The sequence below is a fragment of the Squalius cephalus genome (genome assembly GCF_949319135.1).
Source record: "Squalius cephalus genome assembly, chromosome: 5".
Classification (NCBI taxonomy): domain Eukaryota; kingdom Metazoa; phylum Chordata; class Actinopteri; order Cypriniformes; family Leuciscidae; genus Squalius; species Squalius cephalus.
In genome coordinates this window covers 13,919,589-13,945,762 of record NC_137126.1, presented here as the reverse complement: position 1 = coordinate 13,945,762, position 26,174 = coordinate 13,919,589, and the positions used below count along the sequence as shown (strand labels likewise).

General features: G+C 38.8%; 1 protein-coding gene across 3 annotated transcripts; it reads right to left on the bottom strand.

The window, feature by feature from the left end:
- Positions 1-6,479: 6,479 nt before the first annotated feature.
- On the bottom strand, positions 6,480-25,728 carry LOC307158338 (uncharacterized protein). Of its 3 annotated transcripts, XM_079870819.1 has the most exons (11): positions 25,658-25,728; positions 23,960-24,022; positions 23,425-23,485; positions 18,049-20,175; positions 17,781-17,967; positions 17,267-17,363; positions 17,092-17,189; positions 8,617-8,643; positions 8,326-8,528; positions 7,427-7,586; positions 6,480-7,289 (listed from the first exon to the last, which is right to left on the bottom strand). In XM_079870819.1, exons 5-11 carry the CDS (start codon positions 17,962-17,964, stop codon positions 7,165-7,167), a joined length of 894 nt encoding a protein of 297 aa, XP_079726945.1. In that variant the 5' UTR covers positions 17,965-17,967; positions 18,049-20,175; positions 23,425-23,485; positions 23,960-24,022; positions 25,658-25,728; the 3' UTR covers positions 6,480-7,164. The 3 variants fall into 3 exon arrangements, 2 of the variants coding, with proteins under 2 accessions (XP_079726945.1, XP_079726946.1); XM_079870820.1 differs by lacking the exons at positions 17,092-17,189; positions 17,267-17,363; positions 17,781-17,967; ... (2 more) ...; positions 23,960-24,022; positions 25,658-25,728 and adding exons at positions 8,906-8,965; positions 10,861-10,929; positions 13,233-13,314; XR_013821210.1 differs by lacking the exons at positions 17,092-17,189; positions 17,267-17,363; positions 17,781-17,967; ... (2 more) ...; positions 23,960-24,022; positions 25,658-25,728 and adding exons at positions 8,906-8,956; positions 10,861-10,936.
- Positions 25,729-26,174: the final 446 nt, after the last annotated feature.

The following is a 26,174-nucleotide window of genomic DNA, read 5'->3' as shown; positions in this document are numbered from 1 at the left end:
CCCTAGCAACCACCTAGCAACCACCCAGAAATTTATAAACTCAAAAACTCATACACTTATAAACTCATCAATTGATACACTTATAAACTCTAAACTCATAAACTCTTGAGTGTGCGTGTGTGTCTGAGTGAGTGTGTGAGCGAGTTAGTGTGTGTGTGTGTGTGTGTGTGTGTGTGTGTGCGCGTGTGTGTGTGTGTGTATCTAACTTATTTATCTATCTATCTGTCATGAACTTCAAACTACTGTAAACTACTTTAAACTTCAAACCACTTTAAACTTCTTACGTTTAAAGCTCCCAGCTCCCAAGCAACTCCATAGCAACCAAACTTGAGTACCCTAGCAACCGTTTTGCAAGACCTATATCTCTGTATCAGAACATCGTATAGAGATGAGGTTTGGCTCTTTTGACTCATGCTAGCAAACAGCACTTCCAACATGCTACACATGCTAGCAGTGAATAGCTACATGCTAATAGTAATGAGTTAAGTGCTATATCATGCCAAGATCATGCTAAGAACTCTATAAAGACTCCATAGTAACCATCTGTGACAACTACCAACCACGTAGTAACATCATAGCAACCACCCAGAATACCTTAGCAACACCATAGCAACCACCCAGGACACCCTAGCAACCGCCTAGCAACCACCCAGAATACCTTAGCAACTGCCTAGCAACACCATAGCAACCACCCAGAACACCCTAGCAACCGCCTAGCAACCACCTAGAATACTCTAGCAACCACCTAGCAACACCATAGCAACCACCCAGAACACCCTAGCAACTGCCTAGCAACCACCCACAACACCCTAGCAACCGCCTAGCAACCACCCAGAACACCCTAGAAACCACCTAGCAACACCCTAGCAACCACTCAGAACACCCTAGCAACCACCTAGCAACACCCTAGCAACCACCCAGAACACCCTAGCAACACCCTAGCAACCACCCAAAATACCTTAGCAACTGCCTAGCAACACCCTAGCAACCGCCTAGCAACACCCTAGCAACCACCCAGAACACACTAGCAACCACCTAGCAACCACCCAGAATACCCTAGCAACCGCCTAGCAACACCATAGCAACCAACCAGAACACCCTAGCAACCGCCTAGCAACTACCCAGAACACCCTAGCAACCGCCTAGCAACACCATAGCAACCACCCAGAACACCCTAGCAACCGCCTAGCAACCACCCAAAACACCCTAGCAACCAACCAGAATACCCTAGCAACCGCCTAGCAACACCATAGCAACCACCCAGAACACCCTAGCAACCGCCTAGCAACCATCCAGAACACCCTAGCAACCGCCTAGCAACACCATAGCAACCACCCAGAACACCTTAGCAACCACCCAAAACAGCCTAGCAACCAACCAGAATACCCTAGCAACCGCCTAGCAACCACTCAAAACACCCTAGCAACCACCTAGCAACCACCCAGAAATTTATAAACTCAAAAACTCATACACTTATAAACTCATCAATTGATACACTTATAAACTCTAAACTCATAAACTCTTGAGTGTGCGTGTGTGTCTGAGTGAGTGTGTGAGCGAGTTAGTGTGTGTGTGTGTGTGTGTGTGTGTGTGTGTGTGCGCGTGTGTGTGTGTGTGTATCTAACTTATTTATCTATCTATCTGTCATGAACTTCAAACTACTGTAAACTACTTTAAACTTCAAACCACTTTAAACTTCTTACGTTTAAAGCTCCCAGCTCCCAAGCAACTCCATAGCAACCAAACTTGAGTACCCTAGCAACCGTTTTGCAAGACCTATATCTCTGTATCAGAACATCGTATAGAGATGAGGTTTGGCTCTTTTGACTCATGCTAGCAAACAGCACTTCCAACATGCTACACATGCTAGCAGTGAATAGCTACATGCTAATAGTAATGAGTTAAGTGCTATATCATGCCAAGATCATGCTAAGAACTCTATAAAGACTCCATAGTAACCATCTGTGACAACTACCAACCACGTAGTAACATCATAGCAACCACCCAGAATACCTTAGCAACACCATAGCAACCACCCAGGACACCCTAGCAACCGCCTAGCAACCACCCAGAATACCTTAGCAACTGCCTAGCAACACCATAGCAACCACCCAGAACACCCTAGCAACCGCCTAGCAACCACCTAGAATACTCTAGCAACCACCTAGCAACACCATAGCAACCACCCAGAACACCCTAGCAACTGCCTAGCAACCACCCACAACACCCTAGCAACCGCCTAGCAACCACCCAGAACACCCTAGAAACCACCTAGCAACACCCTAGCAACCACCCAGAACACCCTAGCAACCACCTAGCAACACCCTAGCAACCACCCAGAACACCCTAGCAACACCCTAGCAACCACCCAAAATACCTTAGCAACTGCCTAGCAACACCCTAGCAACCGCCTAGCAACACCCTAGCAACCACCCAGAACACACTAGCAACCACCTAGCAACCACCCAGAATACCCTAGCAACCGCCTAGCAACACCATAGCAACCAACCAGAACACCCTAGCAACCGCCTAGCAACCACCCAAAACACCCTAGCAACCGCCTAGCAACCACCCAGAATACCCTAGCAACCGCCTAGCAACACCATAACAACCACCCAGAACACCCTAGCAACCACCCAGAATACCCAAAACACCCTAGCAACCGCCTAGCAACCACCCAGAACACCCTAGCAACCAACCCAAATACCCTAGCAACCACCTAGCAACAGCATAGCAACCACCCAGAACACCCTAGCAACCGCCTAGCAACCACCCAAAATACCTTAGCAACCGCCTAGCAACATCATAGCAACCACCCAGAACACCCTAGCAACCGCCTAGCAAAAAACTTTCTGGTCCAAACTTTCTCAAGCCAACTTAAAGTTTGTCTCGACGAACTTTAGCATCTAGTTATTATTATTATTCCGAGACTAAAATTTCTATATGAAACTCCTCCTAGAGCTTTAACTCTACATACTCCAAACTCGGCTCAGACACTCAAACTGATCTGACTCGCGTTGCTATATCTTTTCAGACTGATCGGACTTACGGTTTTCCTAAAAATGACGATCAAAACTCGGAAAAACTCCCATTGACTTGCATTGGGGAGTTCTAAAAAATTCAAATTTAGATTCAAACTCACCAACCGACGAAAATTCAAATCAAAATACCTTGAAGACTAAACCAAACTGCCGTTCTATATACTATATTAGCCAATGAGACTCATTTAAACTAATGAACTCTAAACTCATACACTTATAAACTAATTAACTTATAAACTCATGAATTCATAGACTTATGAACTCTTAAACTCATAAATTAATAAACTCTGAACTCTTAAACTCATTTAAACTTATAAACTCTAAACTCATTTAAATTTATAAACTCAAAAACTCATACACTTATAAACTCATCAATTGATACACTTATAAACTCTAAACTCATAAACTCTTGAGTGTGCGTGTGTGTCTGAGTGAGTGTGTGAGCGAGTTAGTTTGTGTGTGTGTGTGTGTGTGTGTGTGTGTGTGCGCGTGTGTGTGTGTGTGTATCTAACTTATTTATCTATCTATCTGTCATGAACTTCAAACTACTGTAAACTACTTTAAACTTCAAACCACTTTAAACTTCTTACGTTTAAAGCTCCCAGCTCCCAAGCAACTCCATAGCAACCAAACTTGAGTACCCTAGCAACCATTTTGCAAGACCTATATCTCTGTATCAGAACATCGTATAGAGATGAGGTTTGGCTCTTTTGACTCATGCTAGCAAACAGCACTTCCAACATGCTACACATGCTAGCAGTGAATAGCTACATGCTAATAGTAATGAGTTAAGTGCTATATCATGCCAAGATCATGCTAAGAACTCTATAAAGACTCCATAGTAACCATCTGTGACAACTACCAACCACGTAGTAACATCATAGCAACCACCCAGAATACCTTAGCAACACCATAGCAACCACCCAGGACACCCTAGCAACCGCCTAGCAACCACCCAGAATACCTTAGCAACTGCCTAGCAACACCATAGCAACCACCCAGAACACCCTAGCAACCACCTAGCAACCACCCAGAATACCCTAGCAACCGCCTAGCAACACCATAGCAACCACCCAGAACACCCTAGCAACCGCCTAGCAACCACCCAAAACACCCTAGCAACCGCCTAGCAACCACCCAGAATACCCTAGCAACCGCCTAGCAACACCATAGCAACCACCCAGAACACCCTAGCAACCGCCTAGCAACCACCTAGAATACTCTAGCAACCACCTAGCAACACCATAGCAACCACCCAGAACACCCTAGCAACTGCCTAGCAACCACCCAAAACACCCTAGCAACCGCCTAGCAACCACCCAGAACACCCTGGCAACCACCTAGCAACACCCTAGCAACCACCCAGAACACCCTAGCAACCGCCTAGCAACACCCTAGCAACCACCCAGAACACCCTAGCAACCGCCTAGCAACACCCTAGCAACCACCCAAAATACCTTAGCAACTGCCTAGCAACACCCTAGCAACCACCTAGCAACACCCTAGCAACCGCCTAGCAACACCCTAGCAACCACCCAGAACACCCTAGCAACCACCTAGCAACCACCCAGAATACCCTAGCAACCGCCTAGCAACACCATAGCAACCACCCAGAACACCCTAGCAACCGCCTAGCAACCACCCAAAACACCCTAGCAACCGCCTAGCAACCACCCAGAATACCCTAGCAACCGCCTAGCAACACCATAACAACCACCCAGAACACCCTAGCAACCACCCAGAATACCCAAAACACCCTAGCAACCGCCTAGCAACCACCCAGAATACCCTAGCAACCAACCCAAATACCCTAGCAACCACCTAGCAACAGCATAGCAACCACCCAGAACACCCTAGCAAACGCCTAGCAACCACCCAAAATACCTTAGCAACCGCCTAGCAACATCATAACAACCACCCAGAACACCCTAGCAACCGCCTAGCAAAAAACTTTCTGGTCCAAACTTTCTCAAGCCAACTTAAAGTTTGTCTCGACGAACTTTAGCATCTAGTTATTATTATTCTTCTGAGCGCAAAAATTTACAACTCAAACTCCTCCTAGAGCTTTAACTCCACATACTCCAAACTCGGCACAGACACTCAAACTGATCTGACTCGGTGTGCTATATCTTTTCAGACTGATCGGACTTACGGTTTTCCTAAAAATGACGATCAAAACTCGAAAAAACTCATTCAAAAACTCCCATTGACTTACATTGGGAGTTCTAAAAAATTCAAACCGACAAAAATTTAAATCTAAACACCTTGAAGACTAAACCAAACTGCCATTCTATATACTATATGAGCCATTGAGACTCATTTAAACTAATAAACTCTAAACTCATACACTTATAAACTAATTAACTTATAAACTCATGAATTCATAGACTTATGAACTCTTAAACTCATAAATTAATAAACTTTGAACTCTTAAACTCATTTAAACTTATAAACTCTAAACTCATTTAAAACTTATAAACTCTAAACTCAAAAACTCTTACACTTATAAACTCATCAATTTATACACTTATAAACTCTAAACTCATAAACTCTGAGTGTGTGTGTGTGTGTGTGTGTGTGTGTATGAACACACACACACACACACACACACACACACACACACACACACACACACACACACACACACACACACACACTCTAAACTCATTTAAACTTAAACTCTAAACTCATTTAAACTTGTAAACTCAAAACTCCTTACTTGTAAACTACTTTAAACTTCAAACCACTTTAAACTTCTTAAGTTTAAAACTTCCAGCTCCCAAGCAACTCCATAGCAACCAAACTTGAGTACCCTAGCAACCGTTTTGCAAGACCTATATCTCTGTATCAGAACATCGTATAGAGATGAGGTTTGGCTCTTTTGACTCATGCTAGCAAACAGCACTTCCAACATGCTACACATGCTAGCAGTGAATAGCTACATGCTAATAGCGATTAGTTAAGTGCTATATCATGCCAAGATCATGCTAAGAACTCTATAAAGACTCCATCCCAGATAGCAAATGACATCTGGCCCAGTTGTGGCCCACATCTTCCAAATTCTTCTGGCCCACATACCGCATGGAATGACGGCGATGACTCAACCTGAGTGTGGCAGCTAGAAGTCAGCCATAACCGGGCCAGACGTGGGCCACATCTCAGAAATGGCATGGGCCACAACCGGGCCAGACGTGGGCCACATCTCAGAAATGGCATGGGCCACAACCGGGCCAGATCTCAGAAATGGCATGGGCCACAACCGGGCCAGATCTCAGAAATGACATGGGCCACACCTGGGCCAAATCTCAAATGACATGGGCCACACCTGGGCCAAATCTCAAAAATGGCATGGGCCACATCTGGCCCAGATCTAATCATAATATAATAAAGAAAATACTCAAATAATCAGTCAAAAGTGATTTAATAAATATAAATATTTCATGAATACATTTAAATTTATAAATAGTAATCAAAAACAGGAAACAATACATAAATACATTATATAAATATATACAATAAAACAGGCAGGGTCCAGAAGGGGGTACTGCAAGAAACCAGAAGGTAGTCCAAAGAAAACAAATATTTATAAATAAAAATCAAAAACAGAAAACAATAAATATAATACATTATATAAATATATACACAATAAAACAGGCAGGGTCCAGAAGGGGGTACTGCCAGAAACCAGAAGGTAGTCCAAAGAAAACAAATATTTATAAATAAAAATCAAAAACAGGAAACAATAAATATAATAAATACATTATATAAATATATACAATTAAACAGGCAGAGGTCCAGAAGGGGAGGACTGTCCAAAGAAAACATTAGACCAAGGTCTACATATTAGGAACAAATTCTACATATTATGAACAAGGTCAAGCAAGTGTCACTCAGAACCAGGAGAATTTAATAAAGCAAGTGTGCAAGTGAGAATCAGATCTATAGTTAAAAAACAGAGCAAGGCAAAAGAGCAGTCCGTTGAACAGGCAGGGCGAGCCAGTGTCAGAACCAGGAGAATTTAATAAACAAGTGGAGAATCAGATCTATAGTTCAAAAACAGAGCAAGGCAAAAGGGCAGTCCGTTGAGTAGGCAGAACAGGCAATTGTCAGAACCAAGAAACAGTCAATTTTTTTGTCTTGCCCGACGGCCTCCATCCCTGTCTGCGGAAAGCTGCAGCCATCTCTTTATCCAGTTTTCTACTTCCTGGTCTGTTGCAGTGGAAGTCAAACGGTTTCTTCTGACTGCAGCTAAAATGACACATATGACCAACAGTAAATAAGCAAATTATTATTATTTATCATAAAATCTAACATTTATAGGGAATTGTTTTTTAGCTGACACCAAACACAAGTAAAACACAGTAGTTAAGTTCAGAAAGCCATACCATTAATTACAGTTTTCAGAGAGGTGTCTTTGAATGCCGCTTTTCCATTGATTCCCCTCCAGTTCATTTGCCGGGCCATGTCATTTGATAAAAGGAAGTTCAGAATCCGCCATACACTTTCCTTTACTGTTGTGCCTCCCCTCAAGGCTAACGTGTTTATCTGTAAAAATAAATATATGGACAAATAAAGGAACAAGCAAACATCATACTCGATTAGAATGTTCAAAAATGGGTTGGGCTTTTACCGGTTAATATAACAGTTCATTTGAAATTATTTAGCCTATAAAAGGATAGTAGAATAGCCGTTTCTGTTTTGAAGTGCATAAAAGTGTGTCCATCCATCATAAAAGTGCTCCACACAGCTCTGGGGAGGTTAATAAAGGCTCTTTGAAGCGAAGCGATGCGTTCGTATAAGAAAAATAAATAGCTTCCAGCAGACAGGCCTTGGAAAATATACAGCCATTCACTGCCATTATAAAGCTTGAAAGAGTCAGGACATTTTTTTAATATAACATTGTATTTGTCTGAAAGAATAATGTCATATACACCTAGGATGACTTGAGGGTGAGAAAATCATTAGCTAATTTACATTCATTTCAGTTCCTTCAGCAGTAGGAGGAACTTATTCACAACCATCAATCTCATTGGTTAGTGCTAACTATGACCATCCACATTTTGACTTCAGCAAATCAGTTAGAGTGAGTACAATTGCAGCTTCTTCACCAAGCCAAACCTTTCTTGTTGCTTAACCATTCCATGTCGAACCGGCCCAGCCAGTACAGATATGATTTTAACACATGGTTGACTACATTTTTTACCATGTACAATGAACAAAAGATGAAAACACTGACACAGTTAATTGATGAGTTAAATTGTTCTATTGAAATATGAAATCTTACCACAGCTGTCTTGTAGTCTTCCTGCTGCAGCTGCCCCTCAATGACTTGAAGTTGTTGAAAACTTGACAGTGGAAAACAGTCTGTGTTTAAAGTTGGGTTGTCTTCTGTAGTTGATAATTTTTTGAGATCGTAGACCAATTTAACCAACGTTCCCATCTGTTCTTTGATCATTTCTTGGTTTGCAAGAATTTTGCGTATCCAAGCTATAAAAAAGAAAAAGCTATGAAAAAAAAAAGCATATTACTGTGTTAAAAACAAAAAAAGCATTAAAAAAAAAAAGTCAGTACTAACCTTCACTGAAACCAGTGTGGGATGATGCTAAAGAGGGGAACACCACAACAATATATTAGTTTGAACATGTAAAATGACAGTAGAAGGAAATAAAACTTTTTTTACTCTATAGCTCTGCAGATTTGGTTGTACATAATTTGGTTTAATAGGTTAATGAGTTAAACACGGTCAGTTTTAGAACTTAAATTGTTGTGAAAGATAACGCATGTTGTGTAACAGTATTTTGGATATATGGGTAAACCTGTAAGATTTGAATGCAGTGTTAGTGAACTGACAAAGTATTACTTACAACTTAAGACTTCTGCCTCTCCATGTCTAAAGTGTGAGGTGCGATTCCTTGCTGTCAAGGCTAATTAGTGGGAAAGGCCAAAGTTTAGCAGTAGATTTTAGCACACGTTACAGTCAGGTCCATAAATATTGGGACACAGGCACAATTTTTATTTTTTCAGGTATTTACCAAAACATATTCAAGCTATAGTTATTTAATGGATATGGGCTGAAAGTGCACACTCTCAGGTTTAATTTGAGGGTATTTACATCCAAATTGGAGGACGGGTTTAGGAATTACAGCTCTTGAGAGAGCCACCCCCCCCCTTTTTCAAGGGACCAAAAGTAATTGGACAATTGAATCAAAAACGATTTCATGGACAGGTGTGGGCTATTTCTTCATTATTTCTTAATCAATTAAGCAGGTAAAAGGTCTGGGGTTGATTCGAAGTGTAGTATTTGCATTTGAAATCTATTGCTGTGAACCTACATCATGCGTTCAAAGGACATTTACATTTATTCATTTAGCTGACGCTTTTATCCAAAGCGACTTACAATTGCTATATATGTCAGAGGTCGCACGCCTCTGGAGCAACTAGGGGTTAAGTGTCTTGCTCAGGGACACATTGGTGTCTCACAGTGGATTCGAACCCGGGTCTCTCACACCAAAGGCATGTGTCTTATCCACTGCGCCACACCACCAAAGGAGCACTCCATGCAAGTCAAACAGACTTAGGCTTCAAAAACAAAATAAATCCATCCGAGAGATAGCATTAATATTAGGAGTGGCCAAATCAACAGTTTGGTACATTCTGAGAAAAAAGAATGCACTGGTGAGCTCAGCAACATAAAAAGGCCTGGAGGTCCACGGAAGACAACAGTGGTAGATGATCGCAGGATCCTCTCCATGGTAAAGAAAAACCCATTCACAACATCCAGCCAAGTGAAGGACACTCTCCAGGAGCTAGGCGTGTCATTGTCAAAGTCTACAATCTCACAAGAGCAAATACAGAGGGTTCACCACAAGGTGCAAACCATTCATAAGCATCAAGAACAGAAAGGCCAGATTAGACTTTGCCAAAAAGCATCTAAAAAAGCCTGACCAGTTCTGGAAAAGCATTCTTTGGACGGATGAAACTAAGATAAACTTGTACCAGAGTGATGGGAAGAGAAGAGTATGGAGAAGGAAAGGAACTGCTCATGATCCAAAGCATACCAATGGTGGTGGTGGTAGTATCATGGCATGGGCATGTATGGCTGCCAATGGAACTGGTTCTCTTGTATTTATTGATGTGACTGCTGACAAAAGCAGCAGGATGAATTCTGAAGTGTTTCGGTCAATATTATCTGTTCATATTCAGCCAAATGCTTCAGAACTCATTGGACGGCGCTTCACGGTGCAGATGGACAATGACCCGAGGCATACTGCGAAAGCAACCAAAGAGTTTTTTAAGGGGAAGAAGTGGAATGTTATGCAATGGCCAAGTCAATCACCTGACCTGAATCCGATTGAGCATGCATTTCACTTGCTGAAGACAAAACTGAAGGGAAAATGCCCCAAGAACAAGCAGGAACTGAAGACAGTTGCAGTAGAGGCCTGGCAGAGCATCACCAGGGATGAAACCCAGCATCTGGTGATGTCTATGCGTTCCAGACTTCAGGCTGTAATTGACTGCAAAGTTTGATTTATGATAGTTAATCTCTCCCATTACTTTTGGTCCCATAAAAAGTGGGAGGCACATATACAAACTGTTGTAATTCCTACACCGTTCACCTGATTTGGATGTAAATACCCTCAAATTAAAGCTGAAAGTCTGCAGTTAAAGCACATCTTGTTCGTTTCATTTCAAATCCATTGTGGTGGTGTTTAGAGCCAAAAAGATTAGAATTGTGTCGATGTCCCAATATTTATGGACCTGACTGCATATGGGTAAATTATGGGTTAAATGGGAAGAAAAGGTTTTATCGTAAATTTACGGGTTACTGATGTCTGTTTCAATGGTGTTGATGTCCTCCTTTGGTTGCTGTGGATTTGTTTTTGGCGCCCTGATGTCATCAAAACAAGCCATAAATAAATGTCACCCCTGAATTTGGCTAACATTAGATATTAAAGGAGAACTCCGGTCAATTTTAACATTGAGCTAATTTTTTTTGTAAATTTGTAGCCAGCGCACATACCTGTATTTACTTCCTTTTTTCGGTCAAAGCCCACAGTAGTCGATTGTCGAGAGTCGACAATCAACAACTGTGGACTTCGACCGAAAACAGGAAGTAAATACAGGTATGTGCGCTGGCTGAATTAACATCACTTTTATTCATATCTTTCACATCTACTGCAGTCAGATTCACCCGTGATCACTTTACAAGTGCACAGCCATGTGAGTGATTCCTTTAATGACACATCAAGGATGTTAAGAGGCTAAAAGCAGGTTTAAAACGTGCCCCATTTAAGTCAACAGGGTGGAAATTTTAAAAAGAGTATAACACGGTGTAAGCAACACCGATTTTTGTCGTTCTCTGTACTGACACCACTCCAAATGTAAAAAAAAAAAAAAAAAAGAGCTCAATGTTAAAATTGACCGTAGTTCTCCTTTAACACAAAACACAAAGATATAAGCTGTGTCTGAAATCACTCCCTATCCACTATTTAGGGTGTCGGCCATTTTGTAGTGGTGTCCGAATTCTGAGTGAACGACATCATTCCCTACATTTGTTCACTACTTTTACCCACAATCCTCTCTGAACTAGAGCGTACATCCGATGTACACTTGCTGAAGCACAATTTCCCACAATCCAATGCGTAGAGGACTGAGCTCGCATGAAAGTCCGGGAGCGAGTGAGTTTAAACCAGAGATTACTTTACAACTTATCTTATTTCTGCTTTAACATTGATTTAATCCTTATTTTTAATTTTTTTATTATTATTAATCATTACTTGAATAAAACGTATTAAAATATTGAGAATATATAAATGACTTGTTGTTAAAATGAAATGAAATATTAATAAGGTAATTTTTTTTACCTTCATTTTTTTTTTTATTAAAATATTATTTAGGCATTAAAACAATGTGTTTTAACTCGTTAAACTGTAAGGAATAGATGATAATTTGGTGGATGATTTGAAAAATATTCATTGATCATCTGTCATTCGAATGTAATCATAACGGTCGTCTGAAGCGCTCAATGACCCTGTCATCTGTGAGCGTGAGTTTAACAATTTCAATCGATGAAACTACAAAGCTGGCACAGAGGTATATACAAAATAGTCAATATGATTGTTGTTAATTTTATTTTATAAAGCAAGTAACATGTAAGATAAAAGGAGTTTTATCACGTGTGACAAAGCCTTTACTGCGACAGCTCCAGCTCTCCGACGCGCAGTGTAAACGTCAGCGTCCGAATTCACTCACTTATTTTCGTTCACTCCTTGCAGATATAGTGCACTCAAACGCCATACACTATTATATAGGGATTAGTAAATGAGTGAACGGTTTCAGACACAGCTATAAACATTCTAAGATAAAAAAACATTATAATCCAGTCATTTTAAGCCAAAATGGGGGTCAACCTAGGACGAATTGCAACAGAAGCAAACTAAACTAATTTTGTATCCTCAATATATCCTGAGTAAAAAAAAAAAAAAAAAAAAAAAAAAAAAAAAGCCCTGAAGAATCCCATTTGGGATTATACATAAAGGAAGTAGTACTTTAAACCAGCCTTTATTAATTATTATTGCAGAGATGGGGTTTGGGGCTGGGTCCCGGGGACTGTTACTGAGGGTTCACTTTTTTGTTTTACCTTCCTTTGTCTTCTGCATTTTCCTTACCCCTTCTCTCCTGTTCCCTCAGACTCATCTCCCAGAAACAGTCCCACAGACCCATCCCCAAACCCCATCTCTGCAATATTAAGTAATAAAGGCTGGTTTAAAGTACTTCCATCTATGTATTAATGCTCATGGGTAGCCTAAACAGGTTCCATTCAGACCTTAACATCAAGTCTTTTACTGTTATATGCCAACAAGACATTTTCACTTGGCTATACCCAATGTTTAGATCTGTTGTGGTATTTATGCAAATTGTTTGTCTTGATGCAAGTAATCAACTCAGTAATTCTCATGGTGATATACAGGTTAAAAATGTTACCCTAATCATGAGAAAAATAATGAATAGGCTATATTTGGGTCTTTCTAAACTTTCCCCTAAAGGGATTCTTCTGGGCTTTTTTTCCCTTACTCAGGACATATTCAGGATTAAAAAATCAGTTGAATTTGCTTCTGTTGCAATTTGTCCTACCTTTTTTCATAAAACGACTGGACTAGTACATCTCCTGTGTTTTCTTCAAATACTCACAATTCATAGTCTCTGCGTCCTCTCTGGCCAGTGGTAGAGAGTAATTCCCTGCTCTGCTGGTACCTGTACAGGAAAACAAGAGGGAGAAATTGGAAAGGTCAGTGTTCAGGAGCTTTGAGGCTAACTATTTGTTCGGTTCACATGACGTCACTGTAGCTTTGCGCCGCCATCTTTACGACCAACGGTCTCAGCAATGCCTGCAATATGTTGTGCAGTTGGCTGCAACAACAGTCGAAAGAGGAGCCCCGAATTATTTTATTCTATACCAAAAGAAAAGGATAGAAGAGAGAATCATTTATTTAAAAGACTTGAAGTCTCATGTTGGTTTGTGGTTAATTATATTTCCATTATACTCTCAATGCCCAACATTATACAGACAGATATCGACAGATAATGTTTTTTCTTCATTTTATTTGTTGGATCTGTTTAAATGTTAAAGCACTTTATCATGGTAAGTTAGTAAGATTTGGGGTTGTTTTGAATATAACTCTGTCTGTCTGTTAGTTAATACCTACCTAAATCTAATAAATATTTTTCTGAAGTTCATAACGATATTGTCTTTGTCACATGCGCTTTAGATGTTATTTTGTGTAAGTAACGTTAGCTCTGCAGACGATGCATAATCTCAGCCTTAAAATGCATATTAAAGGACTAAGGTTAGTTCTTCCAAAAATTATAATTCTGCCGTCATTTACTCACCTTCATATGCAAATCCTTAAGTTTACTTTCCGTGGAAGACAAAGGGACATTTTTGAATATGTAGCCTAATGGAGACTCTTCTTGTCGATGTAATGAAAGTGAATGATTAACGTTAGCCTACTGGGGGCTGTCACGCAAAAAATAAATAAATAAATAAATAATAAAAGACAAAACAAAACATCACAAAAGTATCATAAAAGTGATCTAATACGACTCGTCCGTTATATTAATATCGTTATTTATTCATATGTTAGCTTTATGTGACGAACAAACTGCAATTTAAGTCGTTATATTATAATCACTGATGATCTTTACCTCTTGATAGCTTTTAATCGCAGCCAAATCGTGAGTGAATGATTTAATAAGATTTGACTCGAAATATTATTTCATTTAGATATGTGTGTGTATTAAACCTTCTCTATAATTGAACCTCTGTTCTTTCGGACAGATATGGCAGTCTTTTATGATATTCGGCTGATGTCTCTGGCTGTGCTGATGCTGGTGTCTCAGCTGGACTCTGCCAGTGCTGCTGTTCGGATTAGATAGATTCATTCATGCCAGCCGAACAGCTGCAGATTCATAGATTCATTCATGACATCGCCTCGACTCTCATGAACGCGTGCCATGAAGCTCTATGACTTAAGTATTTCTATATATATCATGAGAGGCCATAATAATGGACAAAAGAAAACTGGGGGTAACAAATAAGGATCGGAGCCTAAAATTGAAATTTTCTCCAGGTATCTCTGTCTCTCTCTCATTCAAACGGGCAGTTTGGGTGGCCATAACGGGCGAGTCGGTCGTAAATATGGCGGCGTTCTATTTGTAGTGACATAGGTGGCATCTATGAATTATCAAATTGAAGCACATCTACTCTGTAACTCGCATGCCCAGTGTTTTCAAATACTCACAATTCATAGTCTCTGCGTCCTCTCTGGCCAGTGGTAGAGAGTAATTCCCTGCTCTGCTGGTACCTGTACAGGAAAACAAGAGGGAGGAATTGGAGAGGTCAGTGTTCAGGAGCTTTGAGGCAAGTTCAAGTCTAACTATTATCAAATTGAAGCACATCTACTCTGTAACTCACATGCCCAGTGTTTTCAAATACTCACAATTCATAGTCTCTGCGTCCTCTCTGGCCAGTGGTAGAGAGTTATTCCCTGCTCTGCTGGTACCTGTACAGGAAAACAAGAGGGAAAATGATTCTACAATAATTTAATGTGTGTGGCAATCGAAAGTGAATGATAATAATGTACGGTCAGCAAGGTTTTCACTGTTGTGGCTTGCTTAACCTCTCGAGAAATCAAACCTAATGAGTGCAGCACACATAGAAACTATATAATCTTTAATAAATGAATGATTAAATTTAAATTTAAATATAAATTTTATAAAATCCCTATAGTGTCTCATTATTCAAAAAGTAATTGTTCAAATGTAAGAATTTAAAATGAACGATGGAGCAGACATTTAATACGATTAGGGGAAAAATGCCTTTTAAAGGAGTCATATAATGGTACATGCACTTTTACAAGTTGATTGTACTGAAATGTGTGTTGGCAGTGCCTGTACACAACCATCATAAAATGATAAAAATCCATCCAGTGTTTTTTTTTTAATCTTCATATGTTTTCCCCTCTCTCAAATCAAGCCGTTCGACCATGTGACGTCACAAAAATCGACGCCCCTCCCACGATTGTTGATTGACAGCAGCGTTTCAACACAGACCCACCCTCGCTCGTGAGCGAGCTGTCAATCATAGCCCGTGCGGACCGACGCGGTCACTGTTGATATGCTGGACTGGAGCACTGTCTATGAGCAGAATGGCGTCTAAGCGATTGTGGTGTTCTGTTCTTGGGTGTAATAAGGAACACAGCATCATTTTGATGTTCCTAAATCCGTACAGCTGAAGACGCAGTGGCTGAGTTTGTTTTCGAAGGGAATATTCCCCACGATCAACGTCAAGCTTTCATGTTTGCGCGAATCATTTCACAAACCAGACTGCTTTACAAACGAGGGTCAGTAAAGCTGGTTTTGCTAAGAAGCTGCTCCTGAAAAAAGGATCAGTACCAACTATTCGTGTTCCTGCTGCACCTCCAGAAGAAGTGAGTGTAATGTTTTATTAACCTTTATATTAATATTTATATTAATCTTTGCAAATCATTAGCACGCTTCACGGTGAATGCGGCTGTTTACATTACGGCATGTTTTCTATGTACGGCGTTCTCAATATAATTCATAATCCCACGTTTATAATGAACAGCGCGTTATGGTTATTGTGTTATTTCAAAAGGGGTACGCACAGAACAGAGGGGCGGGGTCAGCACAGCTCATTATCATTTAAAGACACATGCACTTAAACGGCGTGCTGAAAACAGAGCTGTTTTTGACCAGGTAAAATTAGTTCTTACAATACTAATGAGAATTTTTAATTAAAGTATATTACAAACTTTTAATTTAGACCCTAAAGAATCATATTAGCTTGTACAAAAATGGCATTATATGACCCCTTTAAATGTAAAAATATGCAGATTTAGATTCGTCAAAGCTGATTTAACATTGAAAATAAATTATATTTACAACACAAAAAAATCCAAGTGAATGACCGATTTACTTGTCCGAAGGACAAACACATGACAAGGCTTAATGTCGAGCCCTGCTTTATTTAAACCAATTGTATGCCTCATTGTTTTTACATAATATGTATTAAGTAGGGATGCACCGAAATTAAAATTCTGGGCCGAAACCGAAACTTCTGGATGCACTTGGCAAAAAGAATCAATCATTTTCCTGAATTAAAAAAAATAAGTCAATAAACAAAAATAGCCACAATTATTTTGAAAGTAACACAAAAATTGGACAGAAAATAGGTCCATAATAAAATAAATATATATATTCAAATTAATATATTATTCTTTATTCAGTTCTATGCAACAGAATCAGATTTCATAGATTGTCCTAGAAAGATATTATCAGAGCATGCAAGCAGAGCATAATAAACAGATTACAAAAAAATAATCGTTTGTGACAGCCCTACTAAATTCAAAGACAAAAGTGTATTTCCAGAACTGATGATAGCATTCCTCAAATGAATTCACAAAAAACAAATGTGTTAATAAAACAAATTAATAGAACTATAACTGTGGCACAAATTGGCCAATCTTACATTTCCTGATGGGGTTGATTTGCACTTCTGGCGCTGCTGGAAGTGGAAAGTTTGCTTCATCCTCAGTTTCACTATCATCGAAATAACGTGCCCTTTTACTGAAGAAAAAAATCAATTATTCAATTGATTGTCCTCATTCAGCAGCCATACTCTGCTCTGTATGTGCTGTATTTACATGTGTCTTTTTCTTCTCACGGGGGGCGAGTCCACGTCTGTAAGGTCTGTGTTTATTTCTGCCTCTGGTAGTTTTTGGCGAGCTTCTTCATATGTTTCTGTATAGATAAACAACAAGGTTTCTGTGAAGCAAACTAAAAAAAAACATTAAAGAGAAATTATGAATAAATAATAGGAGAAAATGAAGAAAATTTATATATATATATATATATATGGGCCAGATTTACTAAATAGGCACAATCTCTTTTTTGGGGGGAGGTAAACAATGGTGCAAATACCAGGAAATTAACTAGCACAAACCTTAGTTAATCACCTTGCATGATTCATTTAAATTAATCTGAATGATTCTGCATGAGTTTGAAAGGGAAACTCTTAAAACCGCATATGCAACAAGGTCAGCCGCAAAAACAACTGTTCACACCTTTAGTGTCTTTAATAAATCCCGACACCAAAAGACGGTTTATGCTGGTGCAACCTGTTAGTAAATCTGACCCATGGAAGCTAAGGATATGTACCTCTAGTAAAAATAATCCGGATTTTGAAGGGAGTCCAGGATGGTCCTGGCTTTACCATTGATTTTATGGCTTTAACTCTATCTTCATATTTGTATGGAGGCCACATACAAACATTGTCCCTTACCCAATTATGGGGGACAACCTCGACTTCATTTGTGGTTAAAAAGATTACGATATGATACATTGGCTGAAAAAAACAAGAGTTGTAATTAATTTTAGACTTCATTTAGATTCATTTAAAAAACGAATTCATATAAATGCCACTTACAAAAGCATGTCCCACAATATAATCCAGAAATGGTGTTGCTGCTTCTCAAGAACTATGTACATTAATTGGTGATATTATTAAGATGTGTGAGTCAGAGGGAAGACTGCAAATTTGTCTCCCAGAGGCAACCTCACACACTTCTGCCAGGGCTTTGTGAGCTCAGTAAAGTGCATCACTGTTGACAAATTGGACACGATGAATACTCCCATGTTTCTGGAGTCAAGAGGGTAAGTGTATAAGGCCTCTTTCTCTCTATACTCTTGAAACATAACATACTCTTTACCCCCATAAGCAATGATGTTTTTTACTGAAATCACTTTGCCATGAATAGAAATGCAATCATCTTTGCTCGATATTCGCAGCATGACACCATCAACAGTAAGCTGTCTGAACTGATGTACTGCTTCTGTCAGTGTTTGTGGTACAGGTCCATTTTTATGGGGGCACATCAGTGATATTTCATCAGTGGAATAACAGTTCCTTTCCTCATGTTCTGACAGCCTGCGGATTATCTGTGCAAGTGGATTGTGAGGTTTCCTTACCAATCTCTTAAGCTCACCAAGATAATTTTCATAGGGGAAGCCAGATATGCCATCTAAAGGACCATGCACTTTAACATCACTAGCAAGATGTACCAAGCCATGAATGTTGTATACCACCATCTCTTTGCCATACAACAAGCCATAATGCTCAACAAATGATACCAAAAAGGAGTGAGCCAAATCATTCATTTCGATACAATATTTTGAATTTGCCAAGATGTAGATGGCAACAGACAACAGCATAAAGTTATCATAAACCTGGCGAGGCAACACACTCTTTAAAACAACAGGGCCTGTGTACAGCAACAGTTGGCGGAATTCAGTTGCCTTCCAACGAAGTCTCTCACTGAGAGCCCTAGGCTTTCTGGCAAACTCTGCTGGAATGAACTCCTTCAATGCTACCAGTCTCTCAGAGATACCCAAGACTTGAATGCTCGAAAGTCTTGTACGCAGGGGGCCCACTGCACCACACCACAGATCCGTTAGACGTCTCACTACACCCAAACACACAAGGTGCATGTAATCATGAGGAAAACCCGTTACCATGTCAATGTCAGTTTCTAGAAGAGGACAGTGTGTTAGATGGTGTTCCTCATCTAATCCCAGTCGAAAAGCTTCATCTGTTCTACAGGAGGCATCGTTCTCAGGAAATGTCATGCGGTGTTTCACATAGGAACCTTTCTGCTGACATTTGTCACAGCCATAGTATCCTGTGTGAGATTTTATACCTTTGATAAAGGCTCGTGCTGGAGCGTCACACATGATAGACGTTACCTTGACAAAGAAAGTCTTGCCACCAAAAACAAAACCTCTTCTTAAACTCTGCAACTCACAAACTAAGTGACTGAGATAGTCAGAAAGATTTTTTGGCTTAGTGGTCCCACAAAACAACCTTACGACAACAGGTTTCTTAGATAGACCTTTGAACATGCCAAGAATAGGCCACAGTTGAACTGAAGAACTTTTGAAAAGTGGGATGCCGTCAAAATTTAGCTGCATGTTAAATGTGTGCCCGTCTGTAAAATAAGAACATGCACTTCTCAACGTGTTTCTGAAAGCATTGACAATACCAAAATAGTGGAAAGATCCACCGGCAATCATCTCCACATTGTACTCTGTTTTCGTTTTTAACAGTGACCTTCCATCTTTTGGCAGGAATGGTAAATGCACTCTAAGAATTGCCAATAAAGCAGAAAGCGCAATGAGAGATACACCAAAACGAAGTGCCCAGTCAGTAATGCTGCTTCTGAGATCACTTTCATCGTTTGTTTCGCCAGTACTTCTACAATCATGGCTGCTGTTTGTATTCTCACTAACAGAGATGCAAGTAGGATTCAAATCTGAAGGTCTGCAGTCAGAGAGAATGCCACCAGGAGGAATGCTAACAGGAGAGTTGTTAAGATTATCAGTATGGTCATACAGCTCATGATTCACTGATTTAAGAAAAGTGTCAACTCTTTTGAGGGCCCTTTTCCTAAGATTGCTGTGTTCATTGTAATTCATCACTAGTGAACACAATACAGAGTCACAAATAAAATATGCATGGAATATCCCTAATGAGTTCAAGCTCAGGATGTTCACTACCCTATAATGAGAGAGAAACAGCAGATTAGGAGAGCAAGTTAAATTAAAGGGATAGTTCACAGTAAAATTCTGTCATTCTTTACAATCAACAAATAAACATTAAATGACAGTGATTAAACAATATACAAGTCAAGAGTATTATTCTGTATTACAGGTATTTACAGACAGGTCAAAAGAGACAAGAGTTTGGTAGAACAGTATAAATCCATACATTTAAAATAAAAATAAAATAAAAAATTGCAAAAACAATATCTGATCATGTGTCATCATACTAACGCTACAGTGGATTGAATCTAGTTGGTTTTGTTTTTCTTTTTTTCTCCTTTTTCCTGCATTGATTCTTTACACATCTATCAAATCATGTGCATCATACTAGATTTTTTTTAGCTGGCTTTCCGTGTAGTGTAGCTATCACGACTTTGCGAGATGAGTGTAATAAGATACGAGTTATAAGATATGTGCAAACAAGGTGAGTAAATTTGTATTCATAAACTTAATAATTGTGATACTAAACTAAATCTTGTTGAATCTTAATCCTAAATAATGAATTTGCAGTTTTTTCCAAGCTGCATTCATAACCAAAGAGTAAAATTGCGTTCTAGGGTCTTTAATGTCGGTATTTTTTTTTAAATATAATATTTTGGCATTCTAGTGTTAATTTTGAATCTTAAAGTGTGTTTTATTCATTTGAAAAAAAAAAATGAAAAAACAATTGTGAAAGACAGGAGGTGCTGACTGGAAGCGTGGACCTCTTTTGAGTCCCGCCTATATTAGGTGAGTCAATTTTAATTCATTACAGTTTAATAATTATGATACTAAAAGTAATCTTTTGGTTTAGATTTTTAATCATGAATAATGGATTTGTTGCAGTTTTTGCACGATAGTAGCCGTTTAATGGCGTCAAGTGATTATAGTATTTTAAATGTATTAAACTTTTTCTGCTCTAGGACTAATATTAAATGTAAAGTTTGCTTCATTAAAGGGATATTTCAGCTCTGGAAAGATGAATGTGTATTTAAAATGGGTAATTTATGTAGTAGAAATGTGAAATTATTTTAGAATTTGGAGCCTTCTAGACTGAGAAAAGCCAGAAAATTTATTTTTAGCTTTTGTGGATGAAAAACTACAACTCCCAGAATGCACTTGCTTCACTGCCCTAGGAAGCCACGCCTACCGGTGAGAGAGTGCAGTTAAACACAAGGCTAGCTACTAGTGAGTCTCCGTGACGAGTCTGACAGGGATTTCGAGATCGCCCAAAATTTCCTGGATTCGGCTTTTGCGTTCTACAGTCTCCATTGATTAGGTTTACTGTGGCGAGCAGGACGAGTGAGAGCGACACGAGGCTGGTGGCTTGTTTACTGATGATGAGCAACAATGGTGAGATGCACCGTTCTCGTATCTCACAGAGGAGCGGGAATTTCCTTATCAATCAATCCACATCAACCGATCACTTGTTTAGCGTTCATGTAAACACTACATTCAGATTCACCAATCGGAGTGAATTCAGTTAGATTGAAACAAAAGGTGAGCATGTAAACAATGAATGGCGACTGCAGAAAGCAAAAGCTGAATCCCGGACATTTTGGACGATCTCGACGGCCGGACATGTCCGGGAAAAAGAGGATGGTAACCCCTAATACTTTCTCCTACTACTCAGCTTTCTCCACAGAACAAGAGTCTGTTAGCTTAGCTTCCAAATAAAAGATAGCTGACACTATCTGTGGACATGCTGTGAGTGAGATCCCACCCTCTATGGGCGGGTTGAGAACATGCGGAACAGCGCCTTCTACTGGCTGTAGTCTTTAGCCTTTGGACAAAAAATCCTCAGATGACGCAAAAATCATAATTTTGCGTCATCGGAGGATTTTTTCCAGACCAAAAAAAAACAAAAAACAAACAAACAAATATCTCGTCTCAGGGGGATATGAGGGTGGAAAGCAGGGTAATTTGAAAATACTACAGGTTTTCTACTGATACAAAGCTTAATGCTAAATCCTGAAGTATCCCTTTAATGTTAGATATACGGTAAGCAAATTTAGCATTGTACATCTTTATTGATGAGTTGTTTTCATTAAAAATAATAATAACCACAAATTAAGCATTCATTTTAGAATTAAGTGGAAATCCAAAGACCTTTTGTGTTAAAACGCAGGTATACCTGTCATCAGTCTAATTCACCTTGTTAAAAGTTCTGTTTAATATAATAAATTCATTTATGCTTCCATGACAAGCACATATACACTAAAGAGAAAATAACTATACAACTGTAAACTAGTGTTGCACGGTGTACCGATACTTCAAAAGTATCGCGATACTCGGAAATTAAAAACGTCACGATACCTAAATTTATCAGTATCGATACTTAAAAAAAAAAAAAAAAAACGCCTCCCTATGGACGTCTGTGTTTTTTTTCCTGACGCACGCAGCAAATAATCTGCTGCTGTCAGTGTCATGTGACAAAACACTACAGCGAGATGGCTGCATGTGCGAGCGGTCTACGACTCGTAGAAAAAGATGACGCGAGGAGTGACAAATGGTACGGTAATGGTTCTATGTCATTTTGACACGAATACATATTAATAAATGGCATTTTGATGTTTGAAAGTTGACATAAATACAATATAAATGTAATTTAAAAAAATATGATTGATTTTCAAATATTGCACCTCTCAGTACAGAACGAATTATTCTGTAGCCTATTTTGCCGCCAACACTGCCGACGTTGTCTTTGCTGCTATATATTTATGCTTAACATGAAGTATAGGCCTTCCACAAATCTCTCCCCACATGTCAAATATATCACCAATGAGGCTTATCATATGTTACCAATATTAAACATTGTTTAATATAATCGCTGTTCATATTTTTATTCAAAGTTCAGAATCAAGATAAAGCTCTTATATGTTTCTTATGATAAATGAGAGAATGCTGCTAAATTTATATTTTTTTTTACCTTGAATGTCATTGCTCTAATTTATTTTGTATATTTTTATATTTCATATTTTGTTCAAATGTTTAATATATCTGCTGTTCATATGTTCATTTATTAGTGTGTTATATGATTAGAATGTTGTCCCGGTTTTAAAATAAAGCACAGCAATGATATTTGAGAGTGTTTCTCCCTTTTCAGGAAAAGTATCGAAATCGCAATACTTGACTTGGTATCGGTATCGAAACAATAATTTTGGTATCGTGACAACACTACTGTAAACACCTTTAAGTGATGCTTAAAAAAAAAAAGACAACTTACCTTGGTTGAAATAAGGGATGATTAGAGAAAAGAAAAAAAACAGTGGAGGATGATGCAAAATCTAAAAAAGGAAACAATAAAAAGAATATATTACAGGTAACTACTACAGTAGTCCAAAATGTTGAATGAGGTGTATGCTGCAAATTAATCTAATATGAATATATAAAATAAATCTAAAGTGAAACTAAGAATGTGCTTAAAAACATCTTATAGCAAAGGATGACTGTGGCGAGCAGGCAGAAGCTGAGGGCTTTGAGAGAATAGCTGGAGGCCAGTGTGATTACTGATGAGTGACACCTGTACGTTGCTCATTATCAATCACTCACCAGCCTCCGTTCTCTCACTCTCAGCCACACCCTGCTCACCACAGTCACAATGATCTGTTTGCAGACAAGAAAAATGGGTAAAATAAGACTGAGTAACTACTGTAATATCAACTATTACCTAGGTCTGTATTTATAGACGTGCTATGATGATGTAGCTTTAAAGAATATAAGCCCAAATACTAACTGAAGTGTCTCAAAAATATACTTACATGGATAAAGATGCTTAATGGTTGAAAGAGCTCTTAAAAGAGCTTTTGGGGGTCATTTAGCTGCTGTTGACACAAAAGCAAAATGGAGAAAAATAAGAAACATGACTGAACAGAATTAATTTTATCAATATATACACACATTCAGTAAACTTTGAGTTATTATTACTTAGGCTAATCAAAACAACCCAGCTGCTGATTGATATTACTTGGAATAAAAAATTTTTTTAAAAAAAGGGTATGTGTTTCTCTCCCTCCATTGTGTCCACTGTCTCCCCTCCTGTCCCATTTCTCATAGGTTGTTCTACCCTAACTGGTCAGCGCGCATGGTGCCTGGTCACAGAGAGTGTCCGTCTTTTAACAGCGGAAATGAAGTGCGAGGGTGAAAGGGAAGCTGTTGGAATTGTGTTTATTTCTTTTGATTGGGAATTCTGTGAAGTCATTGATAATGTTGTTTTTCTCCCTTGTTTTTCTTACTTTTAGTGGTGTGTTGGCCACAATTAACCTAAGAACAAACTGCCTGAGTTATGAACGCTGTTGGGGCTTTTTTGCGTATTGAAGGAGAAATTCTTGTTATGCTAGGCTGTATAACAGTTCATAAGAATACCGGTGTTTACTTTGGTTGTTTAATTGACGTTAATGACAGACAGCACCACGTTTCTAAGGTTGCTGTAATTGTAAGACCTAATCCAATATCCTCCCTGAGACCCATAAGGGAAAACAAGTTTTGTTAATGTTTTTATATATATATATATATATAAAAATTTGGTTTTCCATTATATGCGATATGTATATTTTCATTGTCTCTAATTTGAATAGTAATGTGTTTTTAGGAAACACGTAATGGAAAAAAAGTAGCTATAACGAGTAATAAATAGACAACATTTTTATAATAGCTCATATTTCATATAAATATTTAGCATTTCTTTCCTATTCACTTGTCTCCTAAAATGCCTGACAAGCATGTCCCGGTGTCCTCTACAGTGGACATGAATAAAACAGATGCATGTCTCATAACAGAACGTCATATTCTTATTTAAAACCCCAAAGATGTGAATTTATTACAAAAAAAATGTAATTGATCAAATCATATTTCTATAAGAGTGCTGAATTTAATCATCCAGTCAGTGTCAGTCAGGATAGGGGGGTTGTCATGATGCAAACTCCAAACATTTGGTATCTCTGAAAAGCCCTGAATTTTTAACGTTACAGGACAAAATGGTCTCAAGAAAATGTCATCTAAGCTACAAAGGAAAACTTCTCAGGCAGATATAATGATAACATGGGCACATATATTTATGTTTTCGGCCATACACGCGCCGAGAACCGCTGTGAGGTTAAAAGAGAATATCGTATTTTCCCGTGTCGTTCGGCCATTTCTGTGGGTGCTTGAGCAGTGTTCACGCGCTGTCTGAGAAGAGGCCGCGCTTCAGGAGTAACTTATGTTTAACGAATTCAGTTCCCTTTCGCATCTGTGATTCATAGTTTTTTTAAAATACTTTAATGTAATTATCATTAATAAGTAGGGCCAAACGTTAACATGACAGACATGCGCACGCACAAGTGACGTAACAGATTTAACAGCAACAGGTTGTTTGCCTCTGTTAATAGATTGTATAATTTACTTAGTTCATGTTTTTAAACGTCATTGATAATTGTAGTTATAATTTGTGAAGTATATCGAATAATTAAAGTACTTACCTCCAGAAAACTCTTAAGTTATTCCTCTCAGCAGGGAGTAGACAGTCAGGATGTGTGCACGCGCTGGCTCTGACTGGCCAGACTTCCGTTTTCGCTACCTATTGTTTTCGCGGGCTTTGCACGCGAGTCTGGCAGCAAAGTTTATATATTTTAATATTTATACATATATAAAATGTATATCATCACACAGCATACCTTGTTAAATTATCCTGGCATTCAATTATTAATAATAATAAAACTGCTGTGATTGGTTAATAGAGCTTCGCGGCTCTAGCGCCGCGGTGGTTGATGGGTAAAATTGCCATTTTGTGAGACCACTTTGTGATGCTCCGAAGAGGGAAATTTTTTTTTTTTTTTTTTTTTATGCTTACAAAAATATACATAATAACAGACAACAACAGAACTAAAACAAATAAAAATAAAATAAAAATCACAAAGGGGGGAATCATGTAAATTAAACATATTGATAAATCATATATGAGAATTACATGACACTGAAAAAAGGAAAAGAATTACA